At 49.3% G+C, this 24,678-nt stretch overlaps 1 protein-coding gene across 1 annotated transcript; it reads right to left on the bottom strand.

The window, feature by feature from the left end:
- Positions 1–1,364: 1,364 nt before the first annotated feature.
- On the bottom strand, positions 1,365–14,947 carry MAP2K6 (mitogen-activated protein kinase kinase 6). The gene is made up of 9 exons (XM_075719713.1): positions 14,936–14,947; positions 13,218–13,337; positions 12,322–12,438; positions 11,805–11,856; positions 9,603–9,730; positions 8,801–8,878; positions 7,877–8,016; positions 4,936–4,981; positions 1,365–1,442 (listed from the first exon to the last, which is right to left on the bottom strand). The coding sequence occupies exons 1-9, from the start codon at positions 14,945–14,947 to the stop codon at positions 1,365–1,367; spliced, it is 771 nt and encodes a 256-aa protein (XP_075575828.1).
- Between the last annotated feature and the right edge of the window lie 9,731 nt (positions 14,948–24,678).

Here is a 24,678-nt window from a genome sequence, read left to right as displayed (position 1 = left end):
GCTCCTGGTACGGACGGGCTGTGGTTTCCCTGTGTGGTTTCCCAGGCTGCGGCTCTTATGGGGGACACCTGCAGCCCGTGCCGGAGCCCAGTGCTCCTGGCTGCCTTTAGCATCCCGACCAGAGCTGGATGCGGCCCAAACCGCATGCCAGCACAGGCTCCAGGGGAGCTCGCTAGCACTCCCAAAGTCTGTGGGCAAGCACAGAGGGATTGCTGCCGATGCAATGCCGAGAGCCCTGGGAACTCGCACTGAGATATCCCGTTTTTCACAGATGTCGTGCTATGCAGACTGTTATCCTTTCCCATGTGGAGAAGGAGAGAGGAACTCCCTTTTCGGCCCAAAGCAGCTCATCCCCAGCCCGAGGGAGCCCCGGACACTGCAACGCTGCTGGGCTCGCGGGCAGGTAGGGACCGTCCGCTGCAGCCTCCTCCTGATCTTTGTGCAACTTATCTGACAATCTATTTGCCTCTGGGGCTTTTGTCCCAGACACTATCCCAGCAACGTCTTCCCACTCTAGATCCCATTACCCGCCTGATATAGCAGAGTAAGTCGGTGGGACGTAGGGCAAGGGCTTTCCCTGGGCAGGCAGCAGGCTGGCTGGGACGCACCGGCCAGACTCGGAGCGCAGTGTCCGGAGAAGAGGCGACCTCGCGGGACGCTGGGGCCTCCCTCCCTTACAGTGATGCTGCCTCCCACCCTGCCTGCGAAAGCAGCTCGAGTAGCTGAGCCAAGATCCTTGTTTATAAATTCTTTTTACGATGCACATTAAATATTTTCCACAACACAGACACTTCTCTTCTTTCTCTTTTCCTCTGACACCTTTTCCCCAGCAAAGCCCTACAACTATTGCTTGCTGTGGCCTCCTTTAGCATCATCATCGTCACCACGCATTCATCCTCATATAAAACAGAAATCTATTCCATCAAGCACTTAACATAAATATTAAAATAATGGAAGGGACAAAATATAAATCTACATACAACTTCATGACTACCATAGCACCTATTACCATGACAAAGCAAATTCTGGTTCAGGGGGAAGGGAAGGAGGATGAGGAGAAAGTTAGGGACTTCGACTGTCATTAAATATGTAAATCACTCTTTTAAATTTTTTTTTGTTTTGTTTTTGTTTTAAGGTTACCAACCTTATTAAAATTCATTTCACTAACCAGCTCGTTCTATGTCACTATGGATACCAAAGAACCCTTTTAAAAACTTCGGCGAGGCGGGGGTTTCTCAGAATAAAAACAAAACAAAACAAAACACGGCGACTTTCTGTTGGTGCTTTCATGACAAGTCCTGCCACGTGCCCCTCCCCTGCACCCACCAGTCCACAGAAGGGCAATTCATTTACAAGTCCAGTTCTCAGTCTCCCAGGATGAGTTTGACAAAAGAGGCGACGTCTGTCTCTTTGGATTCGTGCAGGGTGAAGAAAGGATGTTGCTGGGAAAGAAATGAGAGAAAAAATGGAAAAGTTTATTATTCACAATGCTGAGGACCAAACCTAAAACCTTTTCAGACAAGCTTCTAGACAGTGAAACAGATTTTGCTGTTAGCATCATAATATCGGGCTCTCCATGTTTTGCAGCTGAGGCAAGTCGGGGAGCCCGAGGGGCCACTTCATGAAGGCTGCAGATTCGTGTTGCCCTCTCAGATTCCCTCTAAACCCTGCCCTGGTTGGGACGGCTGAGCTGGGCTGTTCTCGAAGCAAGGGAAAGTATTAAAAAACATTGCCTCCGTCTCTAGCACGTCGCACCCTTTGGCACACGCTGGCTCGCAGCTCTGCGGTGCCCTGGGAGGAGACGTGCTCCCCGTGAGATGGTGGTTACCCACCCCACCGCGCGCCAGCTCCAACGGGAGCAAGGAAAACCTTGCAGGAAGGCTGACTGCAGTGGGTTTTCCCTCAGCTTCCTGCTTTATCTGTGTATTTACCCTCTGGTGACTTTTGAGTCTCATTTCTTCCCTGCAATTGCTTATACTCGCAGCAGGAGATGGCTACTTTACCCCTAACCACTGCAAAGAGGAAAGCCATCCCGGCTGGAAAGCCATCCGCAGCTGTATGTTTAACTACTTAATCGTGACCAACATGGGAAGACATCCTGCCAGAAAATCTTGCCTACATTTCAGCACAAACGGAAAAATATGTGTAAGGAGAAAAAAAACACAAGCAAATGCCCCTTGACAGCAACAACAAAGCCCCTCTCCACTAGCACCAGCGATTCGGTTTGCTACCGGGGGCTGCAACACATCAGCTGACATCAGCCAACTTCCACCTGCAATCACCAAACACCGTTTGACACCCACTGTCCTGGCAGTTAATTGTATTTATTTGTATGGATGGTGGCAGAGAAAACCAAAAGGCAGCTGGGGCCCCACGGGGCTCACAGGTGACCACCACTCTGTGCAAAATGCTCTTGTGCTTCCCAAACGCAGGCTGGGGGAGCTCGGTTTGATTCCTGAGCCTCTCATTTCAAGCCAGATTTTTAAAGACAATTTGGGGTTTCCAGGGTTTTTCAAAGCTGCCCTTTACCTCAGTCCCTGAGGGCTGGCTATTTCAATGATCATTTATGGCAGTGGCCAAGTGGAGGGAGAAGAGCAGCATTAAAAAGAAACTTTCCAAGGTGGGCTTGAGCAGAAAGTTAGCCAGTGAATAAAAAGAGGCAGCTCTGAGCAGCTGGGAAGCAACCCAAACACACACCAGCAAGGAAAAGGAAGCACAATTATGTGGGAAACAGAGCTGAAATGGGTTGAGGCAAGGATCCAGGCATAATTTAAGGTCTCCCTGGGTCAGACAGTCACGGGAATTGAAGCGTCCTGAATAACTCTTGGACAGATGGCCCAAATGGCCTCTTGTGTTATTATCCCAGCGTGATGCCACTGCTTTCACATCCCAGCTAAGTCGCACCCAAAGCAGAGCTACCGCAGCCTGGAAGCACCCGCAAGCGTGACATTGGGTGGCAGTGGTGGCCTCCAGCCCCATCTCTCAGTGAACCCAACTTCTTTACAACAACTGAGTCTGGTTATAGCACAGAACACCCTGTGCCAGGTGGGATGTGCTCCCTGCAACGTGCAGACCACCAGGCAGGAGTCGTGCAGTAGTTTCACGCTCCACTTCACCTGGGGAAGTGGGTTTTAAAATAAAATTAAGCATCCGTATCAGTTTCCCTGATGCTCAAGATAGCACAGAGTCATTTTTTCCATGAGAAACCTCAATTCCACAGGAAAGCAAGGGAGAAGTCTTGGTCTAAATGACAAGTCCAATCCAGTACCGCAACTTAATGCCATAAGAGAGAGAGGACGGAGAAAAAAACCCCAACAAAACAGCAACCCTCAACCACAGGACCTCACAACATTCATGTCAGCCATAAAATACCACAGCATTGAGATACTCTGAAGAGGTGATCCAAGAACCTCATTCAATAGAAATGTGCTCGCTTGCCAATGGGTATTAATGCTGCAGCAGACGGAGCTGCTCCGGTGAACCTTTTTGATAAAAGGCCATTTGGCAAACTTCAGAGATTTGCTTAAAATATATATGTATTTATTCAATAATAAAAAAAAGGGGAAAAAAAAAAAGCCATAAACCTTGGGCCTCCCTTTGTCTGAAACCAGTATTTCGGCAAACTGTGTGTAAATCAGATCTATATATAGTCTAATTGCATTACAGGGCCCAGCAAGAAATGCCACAGGAATTATTCATTGCTTACAACTCACGCTCGAAAGGTACATGGATTTCCAGCATGTCTTGCAGCTAGAGAGCACCTTAAACCCTGGCACCTTTACACCACAGAGGTCCCAACACCTCCGAGCAGACGGCGTGAGGTAGCAATGAGGCAGACCCCCTGGATGGCATAACGCACCTCCTACAAGTTATGGGGCAGGAGACACCAATGCCTGAGGAAATTCTGCAGCAGTTTCCACCCTTAACCCACAAGCTCTTGCCAGTGGCACCAGACGGGGGTGGGCACGTAGGGACAGGCAAGCATTTGGGTCAGGATCTTCAGAAATAACAAAGTTAGACACCGTCCTGACTTAAGCAAGCTGTGAATCAGGTGAGAGTAAAAAAGGGACTAGATGCTTATGGGAGTGAAACACCGGCTTCCTAAGCTCTCCTGCTTTTTGCTGGCTATTAGGAGCACCAGGATCAATACCAGAAAGTCAGGAGAGAGAGAGGCCATGAAGCTGTGGAGCCCTACCAGAAAAATCTCACCACAGGCCCTGTTCTCGCCAGCTCCAGCCCAGAGCTCTGGCTGAGTATACGCCAGTGTCTGCACTGCTGGGAGTTCATCAGCAGCTAAGTGCATCTGACCTCAAAGCCCCGCACTGCCTTGCATTTCCCTCATCGTAAGCCTTTATCAGCATTTTCTTCCTTAGTTACTCCTCTGTCCTAGACGTGCTCACAGCAAACAGTCTCTAAGCAGCAGATGAAATTCAATAACCGGAATTATTAGTCACAGACTCGTCTCTGTCCCTAACATCCAGGAATTACTTTGTCCAAAAAGTCTCCTTTCCAAGGCACCACGACAGTAAAGCCTAGCAGGCCTCTCAGCTCCTGCAGCCCACGTGGAGCATCTGTGGTGCATCCATTTCGCTTAGGTGTCTGACGCCATCACACAAACCCAAGAAGAGGATTTTATCCTCACTAACTGACTCTTCACAGCTGCATTCCTGTCCCTTAGCAAACTTGTTAACTGCTTTTACGTATTTTTCTCCCCTGCTCTGACTGGGACAGCACCTGAACAACATTTCAAAGAGCGTCTCTGATTTGCAGTCACCTTCCCAAGACCCTGAAGTGCCATGGTTCTCACATCTGTTATGAAAATAGAGATGCTAAGTATCCCCAGTCATCAGCTGCTGTTGGAAACCTGTCCTCAGCATCAAATTGTAATCCACCTCAGATCTGAAGCAATACACTGCTTAATGCAGGCACACTCACCATAAGCTCTGGGTATGTTGGCCGTTCTTTGGAATTCTTCTTCAAGCTTTAATGAAAAAAAAAGAAGAAAAATTTTAAAAGTTACATTTTGTATGTAATTTAAGCAAGGCCATAAAATTACACCATGACAAAAGCAAAGTTTCAAGGCCCTGCAGAGTAAGTTCAACTACTCATCCGTATGTTAGGCAAACAGCTGAGGCCTTGAGGACACCTACGGCCAACGCAGCCTGCACATGGGCCCCGTACGATACACAGTGCTGGGTACACACACGTGCAAGTGAGCTCAATCAAGGTCAAACAAGAGATCCCGAGACACCACGTATACCAGTCAGGACACTGCCTGTTGCTGGGGGCCAGGTACAATTGGGGTTTTGGGTACTATCCAGTAGGCCAGCAACTAAGGGAATGGATACAGCCTCCAACCTCTGATTGGGAGCGGTGACCGAGTGGCTCTGAAGCACGTGTACAACTATTCGTTTATCACCGTGCTGTTATCAGCGGGGACGGTTACATGGGACATCCTTTTTTTCTCCTCTCCTACAACAGATGGCTCTGGAGGGTTGTAGCTGGAAGTTATTTTGGTTTCCCTCCAGCAGAAAATAGCTTTTAAAAGACAGGACGTAATCTCTACTCACTTCCTGACAGTGTATTTAGGGGAAAGACACTTGGAGCAACTTGAAAAGATCTTCACACACGTACACGTCGGTGGCGGGGAAAAGGTGTCACACTGAGCAAAACAAAAGTGAGAACCTCAGCGATGATAAGTCGCTCTTCTGCTGGGATTTGCCGGAGCCCAGAGGAAGCAGAGGACACACACTGAATAGATATTTCCTGCTTGCTATGTGTAGTGGACTCATGTTCAGTGTCATGTTGTGAATGAACAGAGGAACCTAGTAACGATACGTGCCAATATTGCCGAACTGAAGGTACGGGATGTGTCACATCCTCTGAGCTCAAAAGCACCCAAGCTGAGATGCCAAGGTGAATTTGAAGGTTAGTTGTATCCAGAAGCAGAATTTGGGTATAATCCTCCTAATTTAGACTCTCTACAAACAAAAACCTTGTTCCCAGGTTCCTAATACCAGGAAATCTGGTGACAAGTTACTGAAATCAATGTAAACCTTCAGGAATGAAGAGCCATATTTGGATCTGATCCTGACTCAGACATCCCAGGTACTTCCCCATAGTGGCTATAGGTAATCAGACTGTGGCTGCCCCAGGCAGCAGATGGTGCGATTCACTCTGCGACCTCTTGAATTTGAGACAGGCCTAAGTGAGGCCAATCTCGATACACTGAGTTGACGTGACCTGGTTCGGTGTCAGAAGAAATTCTTAGACTCCAACAACACAAAACTAGTGCAATCTGCAGCCAAAGCGCGCTCTTCCGAGTCCATGCCACTCCACTGGTGTTGAGGGATCTTCAGTGATCCTGAAGGATAGGATTTGCAAAGAGAGGAACCGCCACGTGCTCCCCAAAGCATGAGCTTTCAAGACACGAGTGCTGCTCAGCGGGGACATTCTTCTCACTGCAACCATCGTGAACGGCTGCGGATATCTCACTCCTAAATGAGCGCACAGCTATAGCTGCAAGACACCGTGCTTGCAAAAGCAAAATATTCAGTGGGGAACAACAGCCTGCCTGGCACAAACAGGCAACTTTGCAATAACAAGTAGTGAGCCAGCAGCACAGGAGAAAGGCAGCTGGTCCAAAATCTCAGTGTGGGCCTTGCAAAAACAGTGGGCATTTTGTGAGAGGGTTTTTCCAAGCCAGCTCCCACCTCTGATAGACACAGAGCAGTGTGGGCACGGGCGGGTATTCCCCAGCGCAGGTCAGTAGAGAGGCGTGCAGCTGAATCATGGCAACCTCGAAAAAATGTTTGAACGAGACTCTGAAGAATCTGAGTGTCGGTACTTAAAGTCCCCGGGCCGGAGTGGCTGATAATCCCCTTCCTGGGTCACAGCAGAGCCGGCCGGGCTCCAGGCCCTGGCGCTGGCAGCTCGGGAACAGTCTCACATTTCTGTATTTGTCGATCTGCCGTCCTTTCTTGGCTACCACGCAAACCCACCATCCACCTGCCAACTTGGCAAGCCGCGGATGGCACTGCAGCGCCTGGAAAATAAAAACGCCTCCCAGGCGGTTTCCAGGGAAGCTGGAGGGAGAAGCAGTCAGGAGCCGCGGGGCCGCCGCCAGCTCTCTTTGAACCATACGATGAGGGCAGCTGTGAGTCTCCTCGGGTGCTGGGAGAGCCTGTGCTTTTATGCAGCTCTCGCAACCTCCAGACAGCGCGCATCTGCTCCAACCCTTTTCCTACACCACAGCCAAACTCTCCCGCTGCTTCCAGCTCCGAGTCCCACGGAAAGCAGCGCAGCAGCTGGAGGGCCCCGGTAGCGGGATGGCTGCCGACGGGGGCCACCACGGGGCAAACTCCGCGCCGTCCCTGCCCTCAGAGCCGTGTCCCCCCAGGAGCGGGAGGCAGGAGGACGCAGCCATTCTGCGCCCTGCTCCCCTTCCCCGCCCCGCGCGGCCCGGCCGCAGACACCCTGTGCTGTTGATGTGGGGGCAATCGGGTTGAGAAAGTCTCCTAAATCCCTTCCTCCTGCGTGTCCCCGCACAGCGACCAAGCCTGTTCCTCGCCACCTCAGGCGGGGAAGACCCCCGCAGCCGCCATCACCGGTGCTCTGGCAAAGGGCGCGCGTTGCCTGCACAGTGCCAAGCCCCAGCCTGGCCCTCAGGGCTCAGTGAGGGCATGAAGGCCCGTCCCTTCCCTCGGGGGGATGTTTTGTTCAAAAACTCGGGTTGTACCCCAGAGAGACGCCTGTGGGGACAGGGACGCAGGGGGCCGCCGGCACTGCCCTCCTCGACCTCCCCACAACATGGTGGAGGCGGGGAGGGCCGGGGCGAGCGGGAGCAGGGCGAGCAGGGCCGAGGCGGGTATTTTACCATTGCGAGGTAAAATCGACGAACTCCGCCGAGAACTTGTCTGCCGGGAGCTGCGGCGATGGCTCCTCCACCACCTGCTTGAGCTGCTGGAAGGGCGTCCCCCAGGAGTCGTAGGGAAAGCGCAGGATGGCCAGCTCGATCTGGGGAGACAGAGCCCGCGCCTCAGGCATCGGGGGCGGACGCCCCACGGCTCGCCCTCCCGCCCCACAGATTTCGGATTCCTGTGCGCCCACCCAGAGGTGTGGTTTTTTTAGGACCCGCACAAATACGTGGCATTTCCTCACCCCACCTGGCCACAACGTCTTGCTTAACCTCCCCCAGCGAAAGGGAAAGGCCTGAGGAGACCCAGCAGTCTCCATATTCAGTCCTCCGTTCCCCTCGTGTTAGACGTTGCTTGGGAAAGCTCAGAAGTTAAAAAACAACCCACGTTGCAAAGGGTAACTGCGCTATAAAATGACTCTGCAAGCAGATGGATTCCCCCAAACGCTGCGTGGGAGATGCCACCCATCCCTCCTCTTCTGAGGGGGACTTTGCTAATTGCTAAGTGCTGGGAGTATTTTTTTTGTGCTTGAAATCCAACCTGCTCCAAGGCGACAGACATGCGGCACCGGACGCCCTTGCCTTAGCCCATGCTGCCATCTCCCGGCAGCCCGCGGCCACGGCAGCGGGGTTGTCCCCACCAGCGTGGCACCCCACCAGCGTCTCCAAAGACAGCAAGGAGCCGACAAAGCAGCTCCATCCTCCTTCGCTTCAACCCTGCGGTGCGCTCCCTGGTACCCCCAGAGCTGTATTCCCATTCCCGCCCCCCACCACCGTCCCAGGAAACCAGTGCCACCAGTGCCAGGGGGGCTATGGGGAGGAAAATGAATCCACGAGCAATGCTCAACCCGCTTGGCATGGCTGCGAGCCCCCAGGTCACCCTACCATTGTGATCCCCAGGCTCCAGATGTCAGATTTGACGCTGTACCCCTTCTGGTTCAGCTCCGGGTTAATTCTTTCAGGCTGTGAACAGAGACAAAGGTGGTTGAGGAACAGGGACGGCCCCAGTGCGATGCCCGCACCCAGGGCTCACCGACCTCAGATGGGTCTTTCATGGTGGCAGGCCAGGACCACTTAGCCCATGCCACCAGCTTGCTCCCTTGGTTGTCATGGGCCCTGATCTGGTCCCACATCCGTGCCAGTAAGGGCAGGCAGTGAAATGGGACACCAGAATGAGATGGTACCTGCACCAGGGATTGTAGTGGTGGAGCTGACCCGGCACATCTGGCACGTAGGTGGTGACAAGCCTCAACTCTCCAGGACCATTTTCACCCTGTGCAAGTGCTCCACAGAGAGTGAATCCTGAACAGCAGCTCCCAGGAGGAGTCTGAGGGATCCAATCCCTGGGGACTGTTTTTTCTCCCAGATGGAAAGTACTATTGTCCCCACAGGGCAAGCGGCAAAAATGCAACACAGAGTAACTACAGAGCCTTCCTCAAGGTCACAGGGAGGTGATAAGGCAGCAGGAAGCTGTGCCCAGGAGATCTGATCTGACCCATGAGATCTGTCTCCCCTCTCTGCCCCTCTACAAGTAACTTCAGGGATACATCTTCCAAAACGAGTCCCCAGGACACATGCCAGAGGCTGATCCTTCCCCCTTTAGGATGATGACCCGATGCCCAGGCTCATGTTCCTCTGGCTGTCCCGCAGCACCTTTCACATGCAGCTTCTCCGCGGCTCAACTTACAGCCATGTAGGGTTTGCATCCTGCATCCATGGTTTTAGCAACCGAGTCAACGAGGTAACCGCTAATTCCAAAATCGCACATTTTCACCTGCCCCTGCGTATTGATCAACACGTTAGAGGGCTTTACATCTGCAAGAAGGAACACATACCACAGTCACTGTCACGCATGGGTGGCTGTGCCAAGCCAAAAAAAGCCAGAGCTTCCTATCAGCAGAGGGCACCAAAGGTGCAAACCCCTGCGCTTTGTGCACGCCAGAAACCCGGCTGGCTGCAGATACTGCAAGTTCAGGTGACTGCCTCATGGGCCTGTCATATGTCCTGTGAGCGTCCCTTCATGTGTAGACTCTCCTCTCGGATTTGGGGGGGGGGGGGGGGAGGAGGTAACCCTGCATGTAGCCATCGCATCCTGCCATGCAGGAGATGGCCATGGACATCAGAGCACTCAGCAGGGCTGGAGGCATCTCCAGAGGATGTCTGCAAACGGCTGGAGCTCTGGCAAGTCCCCAGCTGGATCTGGTCTCATGCCAGCAAAAGGAAAAACCCATGGGGAAAGGATCAGAGGTGGGCAGGAAAGGGTGAAGAGCAGCAGGGGTTGCAGGGGAAGGAGGGAGCAGTAAACTAAGACAAGGATCAAGATTTCAGAAAGGGCCTCCAATTTTAAGGATACGAAGCCTGAAGGCAATCTGAACAGCAGCAGGAATGTGGGTGCTCCACACCTTATGGAAATCAGGCCAGTGTCTCATCTATTTATTACTGCCAGATTTATCTGCTTCCCATCACAGCCTTATAATCCTTGGTGCGTTCACACTTGCATCACGCTCATGAAGGCAGTTATAATCACCATCAGAAAGGGAAATTAAGGCCCAGAAAGAAGCTGGTAAGCGATACCCACGAGAGGTGCTTTCCTGCACAGGAGGCAGTCGCTCCCTGTGAGGCTAATCCCAGAAGAAATCTCAACACAGTGCAAGGTAACACAGGCTGTTTTCTTTTGTCCCAGCACTGATCCTCAAAAGGGAGCAATCCTTTCCCTGCTGCCACCCAGAATTAAGAGGTCTCTTCTACAAGAAGGTCCTCTGTCTACATGTGATAAACGATTAAACAGAAGAGCTGAAACACCATCCAAAGGAGGCCAGAAGCTGCTTTTGAGTCCTGCTTATTAGAATTGGGTGGTTTACAGTTCATTAACATCTGCTCTCTAATCAGCATTTTGCAATCAAAAGCTTTGGGTATGTGAGATCCTCACCCATCTGCTACTATGCTGAAATAAGACAATTTTCAGTGGAAATCAAACAAGTAAACAGAAATCCAGAATCCAAGCAGCATTTTCCACCTACTGTAAATGATACAGAAGGCAGAAACGCAACCCCCAGCCACAGGCAGAATGCACAAAATGTGACTGCCTGCTAAAGCTGAACTCTGTTCGCTTCAGATGCTCCTTTCGCCGGCAGTCACACGCTCCAGAGAGGGCTTTTTCCTCCTCATGACAAATGGAAAATGACCCTTTAAAAATAAAGGTGTCAAGCAGCAACACTGCAAATTTGTTTCTTTCGACGTGTGTTCACGGCATCTTTGAGATGCTCTAGAGGGGAAAACGTCAGAAGAGTTTAAGGAGGGTATTTGTGACTTCACTTGAGGCTATTTTAGGTATCAAACTGTGCTGCCCCACCAGTGCTCAGGGAAGCGCACAGAAGGGGATGAGGATGGTTAGATCACCGCACGAGGCATCACGCTGGCATGGAGACGCCTCTCACCGCACGTCAATATGGAGCCGTCGAGCTAGGGGAGAAGCCTTCACAAAGCCTGATCCAAAGCCCACCAAGGTCAGAAGGAAAAGTCTGGTTTAATTTTGCAGAGGTGCTGAAGCAGACCATGGATTTAGGCCGTGCATTAGGGAAATGCAACCTGGGGGAAACAGCCCTTTCTCTGCCAGCACAACCAGGCTGGAGCTCGCTTCTCCTCCACCTTGGGGAAACGCTGGGACCAGCATGCAGTTTTTAAAGAGCAAACCAGCAGACATTTCCTCTGACTAGGTTTTGCTAGTCATGAGATGCTGGGGAATATTTTTGCTGTCAAAGGCTCATTTTATCTCGGGTATTTTGGGAGCTCTGTGCCTGGCCGCAAGGCCAGCCCTTGCGAGGCTGAGTGCGCGCGGTGCAGGGCGGACAGACACCAGCACGGTCACAGCTGCGTGCCTGGCACTTACCTCTGTGGATCACGGAGAGCTTACTGTGTAGATGTTCTAGTGCTTTTACGATCTGAAACAACAAATCGAGAGTGAATCACAGCTGGCAGCATCATGAGGAGGAGGAAATGCTATCTGGCTTCACCTGCCCCATCCTCACCAGACCTCCTTGGAGGGAAGGAACTACATCTCCCACGAGTCCTGCACCCTCACAGCAGCCTGAGGTGACGGTGGGTACCCAGGGATCTCCCGGGGGCACCAGGATCCTAACGAGAAGGCAAAGGAGCTGCAGGGCCCTTCCCACATCTCACACTGTGCCGCCCCTCAATTACGTGTATCGGCACATTTGGGGTGTTTATGCCTTACAAATAATATCACCTCAGATGAGATATTGGAAGCCAGCTAGGAATGTTCACGTGGGCTGGCCTGTGGACCATGCTATTCCCGGTGCAAATACAGCAGGGAGACTGGGTCATGTAGGACTTCGTTTAGAAGGGAAGCACCCCTTCCCTTCCCTCCTCGCCCTGCTAATACTCACAGAGACGGCTATTTTTCCTAAGATGTCCTCAGGAATCGTCAGGCCTTTGTCAATGACATGTTTGTAGAACTTGTCCAGTGAGGTATCCATCAGCTCCATGCAAATCCACACATCTCCCTGGAGGATAAAGAAAGCAAATATCTGCCCACTGGAATGAAGCATCCTTTCCTTTCCTTTCCTTTCACACACAAAGGTCGTCTTTGGCATTTGCCTTTTGCTGGCCTGTTTGCCTCTTCCCTGCCTTTTAAAAGTCATCCAACAAAACTGTACCGGGCTTTCTCTCTCCCTCCTCCCTGGCTGGAATGAAGTGCCGACCACTACCATTTAGGATGTATTTTCTGCTGTCTTTTCCCAAAGCAGAGTCCCAGTGATTTAGGAGTCCTGAAAGTTATCGGGACTGAGGTTCCCTACATGCTCAGGTCACTGCAAATGCTCAGCCAGGAAAAGTTCAGCTCTGCAGAGCTGTGCTTAAAACTGCTCAATAAATCTTGCTCTTCAGAGCTTTCCACATTTTTCCTCCATGTGGCTTTCTCATTGCAAGTCAGGATAATATTAACACTAACGGATCAGGCCGTGAGTCGGTTGTCCCCATCACTCAAACCCACCACCAAGCCCCAACATCTCGGCACAGGGGCCTCGCACATTCCTGGCACCGGGGCTTGGCTGCCGTTGGCTCCTCCTCGCGTGGGACTGCATCTCTCCCCGCTCGCCAAGAAGTAACTGTACGTGACAGATCCTTAAGCTGGGATTGAGCAAATCCATATTGTACCAAGTCTCCATGTCTAGATGGAGATTAAACCCCTGGCACTTGGAGGGAGTCTAGGCATGGGAATTCAGAGCCTGGGAGAGGATCCAGTCTCCCAGGGGCAGCACAGCTGATCTCCAGGATGCCATACCTCTCGGAAAAGTGCCCCGTAAAAGGTGACAGTGAAGGGGCAATCTACCGTCCTCATGGAGATATCCAGATCCATCAATAACCTCTTCTGCTCCTGACTGTTCACTGTGGCTCGGATCCGCTGGAAGACAAAGCATTTTAGCGTTGGCTGTCAGCACCTCCGTACCACGCTGCTGCTGCTACAGGGGACTCGCCACAGCCATACCCGTGCTGGCCGCAGCGCCTTGACATCACACCTTTACCCTTTTGTCACACCTCTTTGTGTTACCCATTTATCACATCTCTTTGTCATAGGCACATCACAAGCACAGCACCCACGGTAGGAGCACCCCAGTGCAACAGAGGCCAATGGTGGCTGAAAGGGGTCTTCTCACCTCAGCCCAAACTGCAGGTGATTTTGCTCTTCCCTGCAAATGCCACTCTTTTTGCAACAGCCAAAAGTCACAGTGGCTTGGGAGAGGAGAAAGGAGCAGGAAATCAAATTCTAGGCTGGTGGAAACCTGTGACTTTTGGAGCTGCAGTGGACATCCATTTACATCAGCAGACTTTGGTCAAGGGAGAGGGCTCCAGCCCTGCAGCCAGAGCCCACGTGCTCCCCGTGGCTTTGGAAAACGGACATTTCCCAGACTCCCAGGGAAGAGATGTCATTTATGTGAAATACCTGGAGACCCTCAGCTGGGAAGCACCACAAAGGGGCATGACACAGTCCAACACAGGTCACACATATTCCAGGCTCCTTGGCCAAAGCCACTCGAGGTCGTAATGTGATAGAATTAAACTGGTCAGCATCACAGATGCAAGTAATAGCCTGACTGTTCCTGCAGTACCCTCTTCAGATCTTCCATCACACTCAGAGAGGTCTTTTGCTGTTTGGTGAACACCAAAGCAAACAAGAAGACCAAATGCAGAGCACAGCGGCCCTGAGACACATCCCAGCATCCCCGGCAAAGTCTATCCACAACTGAGGAGCTACGAATTTTCCTTCAGTTTGCTCATAGCTTCCAGCTCTGCATCTTTTTTTTCTTTTTTCTTATTCTGAAAGGAAACTTGAGCTAAAATTCAGCCAAGCAAAAATTGGTCCTTCCCAAAATACAAATTTTCCCATGACTATTTCCCTAAGCTGCAAGCTTACGAGTCTAAACTACTTTTATGTAAAACTTTTCATAATAGCATCTACAAGCCTGTCATGAATCAAGATCGCACTGTAGCAGACAAAACATGAAAATCCCAATAAAAATTTCCTGTTCCAAAGAGACTAAAAATGTCCCAGCTGAAGAAAACTATCTTATGCAATTAAATTTCACAGTATGTTCTTTTTTACAATTACAATTAGTGTGCAGAGCCCTGAATCTGAGGGTATATCTACATTAGAAAAAAAAATGCATATTTAAAAAATGATGGCAAATAGCTTGAAAAATCCTAGCAAAAACAGGAATGTTGTAGACAAAGGTGAACAATACGTTTGTATGCACTACAGTGCCGGAAACACGTTGAGCATCATACTTTTGAAACACCCCCCTTTTTTTTTGGTTAAATGGCCCAGATCTACCTCGGCACTCTTTGCCCCTGTGTAGAAAGAGGATTTCATAAAGAAAGAAGTAAATCTCAGTAAAGGCATGCGTCAGAACACGCGAGATTAGAAATGTGCCCCAACGAGAGCGCAGAGGGTGCCCACGCACGACGACACAGACAGAAAGCACCTCGGGAGGCTCACTCTACCTTCACGGCCATGATCTGCCCGCTAGGCATGTGTCGCATCTTCTCCACCACCCCGTACGCACCTCGTCCCAGCTCGGAGATGGGCTCCAGGTCATCAGCTTTCACCTCAAAGTTCTGCGGGGGAAAAAAAAAAAACATCAGCGCGAAGGTGGCCGCTGGGAGTATGTGCTACGTGAGGAGCGAAATGCCCCGAAAATCTAGCCCTGCTTGGCACGTAAATTCACCCCTGCGCATCCCCCTCCCTATCTGCGTCCATGAGGCTAGAAACAAACCCACGGTCCTCAAGGGCTGTCCGGATGATTAACTACTGTGCAGTAATTAGCAGAGTTCTGAAGAGGACGTGCCTCGCAATGGCGTGAGCGGGGAGCCTGTGTCGACGAGCATCCCGAGCAGGGCGGGCGGAGGAAGGACCGCTGTCCCCCCGGCCACCCGCACCCCAGTGCCCCTCCCAGCCACCTTCAGCTGCCAGCGCTTCCAGCTTCTCCGTCCTCGAAGCGCTGGGATGGAAAATGCTGCAGCAGCTTCTCCCCTAGGAATCACCTTCAGTCTTTTGTGGGTTTTTTTTTTCCCTTCCATCCTCCTCATCCCACAAACAATCATGGAAATACCTCCGGGTTTTTTTAATGCCTGTAAAAGCTTATTTCTCCAGACCTGTAGATGGGCCAAATACCAGCTCAGTGTACCCCATTTTTAAACCACGGAGGATTTATTTTGTCTAGCGTTCAAGATCTCTTTCTCCTGGCCTTACACAAAGGATGACTTTGTCTGGAGCCGTGCATTCTAACCTGCCCTGCTCCTTTCTGCCACGATATTGTGCAGCAGCTCTATTTTTTGCTTATTATTATTTTTGGAAGTTTAAAATATGCCTTTGCTACTAAACCCAGCCATTCTGTTTGCTGAACGCACAACCACATCAGTCAATCATCCTACAGAAAGAAGCGGGTTATAATGAACTGATTCACAGTGCATAATCCCACACTGCTTTTTGCCGGCACAGCAGAAAAAAACCTGCAGCCTGAAATGTGCTGGCCGGGGATGCCACAGCGTGCAGGGCCCATACACTGCGTTACTGTGCGCTCGGGCTCCCGGTCGTTCGCTCGCAGTTACGCCAGCTGCAAAAGGAGCCCTGACTAACATTTTTGTGTTACGGCAGAGATTTAAGCATCTCTGCTTGCCAGACACTGCTCCTACTGTTCAACAAGACCCTCTCCAAAAAAGCACTTTGACTCTCTCAAGGCCACTCTTAAATTTAGCAGCAAAGTTTAAAGGGAGAGGAGGGGAAAGTGGTTTTCCCTAGGGATCAGGGGTGAGTGCAGAAAGGCTGGTGGAAGAGGGAGCACATCCTAGAGGAACTTGCCTGGACAAACAGGTAACAGATCTATGGGAAACGCAAGCCAGGGCAAGTCAGTCCCTCCGAGATAACCATATATCTGTGTCTGTAAAAAAGACTGAGCTCCAGGCTTTACAACTGCGTTTCTCTTTGCACCGTCCAACATGGGCTCTCTGCCTCCGTGCATGGAGCCTTTTTGGAGCGCTTGAGCTTTTCCTCGTCCCTGGGACTGCAGGGGAGAAATGATTTTCTTGGAGCAGGCGCTTGCTCTAGCAGCAGGCATTTTCTCTGCCTCAGTGCTGCACCATTTTGCTCCAGAGGCATCTCGCACTCTTTCCACCTTCTAGCCCCTGCTCCATGCCAGGGAAAATACAAAATCCAAAATGAAAGAAAAGCATCCAAAGATAGACATTATAAAGCACTACTGGATTAGCATTTCACTTCATAAATTAACTTGCTGACACCAAGGCCTATCTTTTGCACCTAATAAATTTATGGCCCAGCCTTAAAGTGCTTTTATGAATGCTGCTGTGCCATTTTCTCCTATCAAAATAGCCGTCCTCGGTTTTGTTTTTTCCCTGCTATTTTTTAGAACATCAGGTGGACTGTTTTCCATGCTGTCAGAAGGATTTGCTTCCAGGACAGGAAGATCTACCCTGAGTTAAACTCCTGATGGGATGGCCTTCAATATTAGTGAAGGGAAATACTTTGGGTGAAGGCTTTAAATCAGCAAAGGAACTGCAAAGGAGAGTAAAATCTGCCGTTAGCAATCCCCTTGTTTTATAATCGCTGTTTCCAGGGGATTAGCTGCCCCTTATTGAGGCGAGGAAGGAATTTCCAAGGTGGAAAACATGAAGGGGACCCAGGTGTCATGGGATGCAACGGGTGAGCGTTTGGGGGCATGTTCATCAGAGCGGTGACAACCAGGAGGTCACGCTGCAGCTGGCCGTGGGGCCATCGGTCCCACGCCGACAGCCCTTGTTGGAGAAGCACGAACACCAGACGCTAGTCAGCTCTGTGGCTGGAGGTGGCTGTCAGGGCTCACACAAGCTCCCAGGCTGGCTCTTCTTAGCTTTTATTCATCCAGCAGCTGCCTTCCATTTCAAGCAAAATGGGCTACATTTTTTTTTTAATAGCTGGTGTTTATTAATCTGCCTTTTTTTTGTGGGCTGAAGTTAGGCAACCCCACAAGCAGCCCGCCTGGACAAGCAGCCAGCACCACAGCAGCCAGCCCAGGATGGTCACCTGTCCCCAGAAGTCATCTTCTCACCAGAACTCCTAGTCTTACCTCCTCGCCAATAGAGATGCAAGCCTTGGAGTCTAGATCTCTGGGTGGCCTGCAGGAGAGAAAAGGGAAAAGATGTGAAAAGGTCCTTACGAAGATCAATTTTCCCTCAATGAGTAACTACAACCCCCATGGACCCCAGGCCATCCCCTCGCACCCTCAGGCCAGCAGCCCTCGCAGCCCTGAGCAGCCTAACCAGTCTCCTAGCTTTGCAGGATCAGCAGATTTAGCCAAGATCCACAAAGTCACCCCAAAAAGGGGTCAGGAAGGAAGCTGCTGGAGTTGGCATTTCTCACATCCAACTTCCTCGTGCCGGAACCCAGAGAAATTCATTGTGAAACGCAAAGGCAGCAAGCACCAAATCTCTGCCAGCCTGTACGAGAAATGGATTAAACAGGCATAAAGGTCTAAAACCGCTGTAAATTATTACCCAAGTCATACAGCACAGGTTAACAGGCTAATAAAAGTCAATCCTCAAGGAAGCAAAGAAAGCCAAGCAGGCTGGAGTTGCACAAATTGCCTTAAAAACAGAGGGTTTTCTTTTGCAAGGCTGAGTATGTAGGGAAGGGGATGCATTTTTATGCCTTGACCAAATGCATGTTACTCAAACTGGGTGGCACAAGTGCCACATCGGTTAAAATCGGGTGCCCGTTCGGTTTTTTCTTTTTCCTGGGCACATGAGACATGTACCACAGGCAGGGATGGCTAAAGGCTGAGACCCCCTGGCTGTACCTGGGGCTGCAAGAGAAATACAAAGCTGTTAAGTCACTATCCTCCCTAATGGTGCCAAAATTAACCTAGGCGTTTTGCCCGTTCCTCGTGAAGGGTCCCCGTTATCCCAGACCTGCAAGCACGAGCCCCGGGTGCCGGCCGTGACCGGCCGCCGGCCCCTGGCCGTGGCAGCGCAGGCGCTAGCAAAGGCTGGAAGGCAGCTGGGGTTCGTGGTTTTCTTTTTATTTTGCCTTAGTGTTTGCAGACTTACGTGGAGCTTGTCTGTGGTTGCTCAAATGCTTCTTTAGGAATTTTCAGCCCAGGGTTTCTCTTCTTGCCTGTGAAACAAGAAAGAGGCAGAATTAAAGAAAGGCTTTTTTTTCTTGTTTTGTTTTAATTTGCAAAACACAGCTTGTCTATATTTGTTGACCTTATTTAACATAAATGCCCAGCCAGGCTGGTGGTGTAGACTCAGGGCACAGAGTTCAAAACATAAAGTGCCTTTGTTCAGTAACGCTTCATTTAGACCTGCAAGGTCTGGCTGCCAACTTGGTACAGAAAACAGGCAAGAGCTCTGGCAAAGGCAAGCCATGTGAAAATGCAAAGTGAAAGGTATTTCTCCTTCGTCAGCCCTACCCACGTAGGATCCCTTAAAATGTTTCTTAGATTTTAAACCATTCCAGATACATAACTGTGAACCCTGGCAGGATTAAAAATCTTTTTTAAATTGAATCTGAAAGTCTAGAACTAGATTCTGATTCTGTTTAAATGGATGTTTCACCTCTTGGTCATTAAAGTTGTGCAAACCCAGCAAAAACAAAGCAGAATTAAGTTTGCAGGCTTCAAAGCCATTTGTTTCTGTTCACACTGACCAGCCAAACTTTTCTGAGCTGGATGAAGCTCAAGCTCTGAAGTAGTTCAAATGCAGGCTCTCCTGTAAAGGGGGTCCAAGCCGGCAGACACAAGAGCCAGGCAGACTAGAGAAATACAAGAACCTTTTTATGACTAAACATATACAGCCACATTGCAGCACAGGGTTTTGAATTCATGGATAAAATAACCTGAAAACATAAGTCATGTCACCAAAACCCCAAGGTAAGCATCTGGCTGTTTGGCTGTGTAATAAAATCCCCGGTCCCCAAAAACGGCACAAACATCTAATTTAGGCATTAAACATTTTTAACCTAACGATTTATATCAATTACTGTCTTTCTTTTAAGCATGAGTTTTACTCTCTATTCCCAACACTCTCTTTCAAACTTCACCTATACATGTTTGAGTTTGTTTTTCCTCTTGACATAAACTCATGTCAATAGATGCCTGTGCATCCCAGTGCCGGAGGGTGCTACATCAAAGCGCAGGCACCCAGAACTGAAAATGACCTTTTTGAAGCAATTAGTCAATGCAGATTGCCAATCTTTTTTTTTTTTTTTGAATCTTTTTTTTTTTCCCCTCTTTGTCTGCTCCAAAAGACAGGATCGCGCTCGCTCCTTTTGGCAAAGAGTCATTCCAGGATGGGACAGGCTGCGACAGCCCAGCTGACACCTCGTGGGAAAAGCATTTATTGGAAACCACTGTGCACACTCGCTATTGTTATTAGAAACCTACAGAGCTACAAATTTACCAAAGGAGGGGGGGAGAAGTCAATTCTCTGCTCCAAAGAGCTTCCACTCTAGCACAGAAAAAGCAAAATAAAAGAAGCAAGGTCACTCAGAAGCACGAAGAATAGCTCTCAGTTTTTGCAAGAGGTAAAAGCTGGTCTGTAAGGAAGTAAAAATCTTTGTAAAAATAAGTGGAGGAATTTCTACAGTTAGCAGAGCTGTTCTTTGACCCTGTTCCTTCTAGTTTTCTTGGTTGTACTACAAAGGTCTCTAGAAGGCACAACTGAGAAGCAAGCCCTGCTGTGCGAGATGCTCTAGATACCATTTCTTGCCCAAGCTGCTCCCAGTGCACATCGGATCCAACAGGACGCTAAATGGCTAACGGTGTTCTTGACGTTGTCATGTTTTAGCTAAAAAAGGAATCTCCAAAATACAGGTCTTGCAGTGCAGGCAAACAAAAAACCCTGTTTCTCTGGCAATTTCTAACTCTGCCATCCCAGCGTCCTCTCTGGCTCCAACAACCTGCCCGCATCCTCTCGCAGTTCAAGCAAACAAGACAACCACTGGCAGAAGAAAAGCAGTATTTTCATCCTTATTTTGCACGTGGGAATCGAGACACAGACATTTGTCAACTTGCCCACGGAGGGAGGAGCTTCAAAGTTCATAACACTCACCAGCCAGCTCTTGGCATACTTCTACACATTGACCATCCATCCACCCACCCCGCTGCAATGACATTCACACAACCACCAAAATCCAAAGCGAAACAAGCACAAATCTGCTCTGTTCTTTCCTTTTTTCTTTTTCCTTTGTGGATTTGCTTGCACGATCCCATGTGCTGTACCTGAACCTCAGGAACCTGCTCCCAGGCAGCTCTGGGAGGGTAAAAACGAACCTACTGGAAGTTAACCTAATTTGAACGTGAACCCAAACAGGTTGCACAGCATTTAATCTTATCGTGGTTCACAAGTGGTGTCAGCAGAAGAACTAGGTAGCAAAATGCCAAACCCAAATAAGTATTAAAAGCCTTCCGCCTTCTGGTGAAATAAAATCTGCACTTTGGGGAGTTTATTTTCCTTGTCTCTTCTTCACAGAATACAATATTTTGAAACTTTGCCATTTTTTTGAAGCACAATCTGTTCGCGTATTCGAGTTGCCAAGACACAGACACAGTTTAACGTTCTTTGGGGTTTTCTTTTCAAGAAAGAAGAAAGCAACAACAGTAGCAAGAATAAAACACGGATTTCATGACGGCACCAGGAGAAGGGATTGCAAACGGGAATTGCCATGGCCAGAACTCGCACCTGCAGCACCAACAGCTCCTGCGGGATCAGCTCATGGTGCGGAGGGGGAAAGCGGTTACCTCCGCACCGCGGCTCACCGCATGGTTATTTAATGAAAGTCACGGGCTGCCATCAGGCAATTTCATGCCCCTCAACCGGATCAGGCAAAGTTTCAGAGCTCCTTTTGTTCCAACATGCAAAATGCTTGTCTCTCCGAGCCTTCCGGGGCCAGTGTCTGCAAGGGTCTTGCAGGAAGCATTAGCAATCCTGAACGTGACACTGCCTTAAAACCAGAAGCACAGAGCAGCGGTCAGCAGCCATGGCCACCACCCCAGCAGGCTGCAGCGGGGTGCGGGAACCGGGGTCCCCCCTCGTCCCGCGCCCCAGCTCCCCGGCTCCCAGCTGCATGTGGGGGGAGCTCAGCTGAGGCTCTGCAGCTGCGCCGAAAAACAAGGGTCCAGGTCACACATGCTTGAAGGAGTTTCTCCCCAGACACTGACACTTGGAGGGCTTTTTTTTTAAGAAGAAAAATAATTGGAAGTCCCAAGATCAGTTCTCTTCAACAACAACTGCCAAGCAAGTATCTCGCTGTCAAAATAAAATCCCCCAGTTTACCATAGCAGACATCGGCTTTGAAAGATGATGCTGCATTAAATTGCAGCTTGCAGAGAAAGTCATCTGTACAGGAGCTCAAAATGTGGAGGCAGCTTAATAACATACAAAATTGGATGTTACCTGTTCCATCCACCAGAAAACCAGTATTTTCCAGAGTGTTTTTATGAATCATTATTATTTTTAGCTTTGTTTCCTGAAGAAAATCACCGCATGTGTGTATTTGACAGTCTGTGTCCCTTGTGGCAAGTTTAAATCCGCTGGCCAATTTTCAGCCCTATCTGACAGAGAAAATGAGCTTTTGGAGATTGCAAATCTGATAAAAACAGGTGACTAAATAAAGAAGTCCCCAATTCAGAGGCAGGCTGAAGCACAAAAGCAACCCATGGCAGACACCAGACATCCATGTTCAAGCTGTGCAGAAGCCCCAGGTGTCTCAGACACCAAAATAACAGCACGAGGCTCAGTCCTGAGGCACAAACCAGCCAGGGCCTGAGCATCAGTGCAGGGGGATCACGGCAACTCCTTGGGATTTGCAATAAGGAAAGCCCCAATTAGCCATCATACAAAGCGTAAAGTCTAAACGTGGCTCCTTCTGCAGAAGGGTTCGCAGTCCTTGTTGATCAACAGATGGGATCATACATCTGCTCCCCAGCATCCAAAAAGTCATGAGTTTTCTGTGTAAACAACCACTGGTGGCTTTCTGGTCTCTGAGCCTTCAAGCTAAAGCTCATTTGAGAGCTCTCCCTGCAATTTTCCACACGGAGACTTCCACAAGTACTCTACTCAAAAGCCAAGTTTTAAGAATAATTGAGGGAAAAAAACAGACTGGTTTGGAGCGATGCTGAGAGACGTCTCCAGAACCGAGTTTTGATTCAGCAAAAGATCCAGGGTATCTGCAACGTTAAACACAAGTTTAAGTCTACTTTCTTTCAGCAAAGCAATTACCCAAGGTAAATATTGAACTGACTGGTGCTAGAGAAGTTGCCATCTTTAAAAAAACCTCTCTGCTTTCTCAGCAAGTGCACTGGTCAGGACAGCAGTAATGCAAGCAGTGGGATGCAACATCACTGCAACCTTCTGCGCCCAGCTACTCACCCTGCGTGCCTTCTGCACGGGCATTGCCTAGACCAGCCCAAGAAAGTCAACGCTGAGAACGAAGAGAGGTCTGCAAGCAAAATTGTAATAGGAAAAAGAAAACGTGACTTAATGAAAACACATTAAATACTTCCCTGTGAAGGTCTTAAACCCAGTTCCTGAGGCAGGGGAGAAAAATACAACTTCCAATGGGCTTGTTAACCTCTTCCCACCAGCACTGACAGAGCGTACAGAGAGATTAATGTGGCTAGCCCCTTTCAATTAGGGCAGCGTTAAATATCAATATTGAAAAAGGCAACTTCAAAGTTTCACAGCAAAAGGGTAGGAAGCGTAACAGAGAATAATAAAGAAAGGGAAGACAGAGGAATTCACTACCCACATAGACTGTAACAGAAAATAAACTTTTACTTCTGAAGGAAAATCCCATTCCCATTCTCCAGACTTTTCACTGCAGTCAAAAACTTTTTATGATATAATCCAAAGTAAATGGTTCCTTGCCACAAAAAGCTCCTATTTCCTTCAAAGGATATTAACCAGTTCTGTCTTCACCACAATTTATTATTAAAGCTGTGTTCAATAGCCATGTAGCAACACTTTCTTTCAAATAACACTCTTTAGCATATTATTTGCTGGTAAAATTTCACAGGTGGGAAATGCCTCTTTCTCCCACTTTTTCAAGAGATAAAAGTGGCTCATTTACTATTCCTGTCTTTCCTAAGGATTTTTTGTCTGATTTGTTGAAAGGTTTTGAAAGCCAAATGATCTGCTTTTCCCCTATCAGCTGTACTCAACTGTGTAAGCAAAACCCCCACCCCTAAAATGAGGGCAAAATGGAAATGCTTGGTGTGTTTCCATGGAACAAGAGTGAACTGGCATCTCGTGGGCTCTGCAAGACTGAGCCCTGGTACAGGTCTCAGGTGCAAAACCCCAAACTGAGATGGTTCTTGCAAAACCCAGAAATTAAGATTAACTTTTTTTTGTCCCAGATGCCCTGGAAATGCCCAGCAGGAGACAGCTCTTCATACAAAGACTTGGTCTTCAACTGCAAAGGGCATCGCTTACCCATAGCCCAGTTCCAGCCCCTATTTCAGCAAGCAATGGTAGATTTGATTCTGCTCAAGAGAAGCTCAAGCCTTGCAGGCCAGGTGGAGATACGCAAACCTCTGAGAACTTGGCCCATTAACACGCCTGGATGCAGGCACATGAACACCAAGATACCTTAAAGCTGCTCATGGCACCCAGGGCAGAGCAGGGTCACCTGGAGCAGCTGCTGCTGTAGATGTAGCAATCTCATGTTTAACATCAGTCTCACACAAGATGACCAAAAATATTTTTTAAATGAGTATTAAAGATCATCTCACAGGTTCATTATTTATGCTTGCAAATTGTTAAAGGTTAAGGCACACATAATGGTTAGAGCTGATACAAACCCATCTTGGCACACATGAGAGCTCAAGGGCTGGTGATGGACTTGTCCATCTCCTTTGGTCCTCAATCATCTGCCCCAGCAACAGGTTGTCACCGCTCATCAGTTCTCAAGGGGAAAAGCCTTCAATTCCGCCCAGGTCTCTCCACCAAGGAATCCCACAAGTGGGGATGCCCCAGCCAAGCGTAAGAGGAGCGGGAAGGCCGGGTGCATTCCTGGCATCCCCGCAGTCAAACACTCACCGCCTCTAGTCTAAACAACAGTCATCAAGCAAAGACGCCTGAGATTCCCTGCCAAATAGTTGCGCTTAAAAATTAAAATACACGTAGATAACAAAGTGTATTTTAAATGAGTGGGTCTGAGGGAGAAGCCATGCTGCCAGAGCTGTACCTGGATG

The sequence above is a fragment of the Pelecanus crispus genome, chromosome 12 (assembly GCF_030463565.1).
Source record: "Pelecanus crispus isolate bPelCri1 chromosome 12, bPelCri1.pri, whole genome shotgun sequence".
In the NCBI taxonomy this organism is placed as follows: domain Eukaryota; kingdom Metazoa; phylum Chordata; class Aves; order Pelecaniformes; family Pelecanidae; genus Pelecanus; species Pelecanus crispus.
Note: the sequence above shows the minus strand (reverse complement) of the source record. Positions and strands in the feature narration are given on the sequence as shown.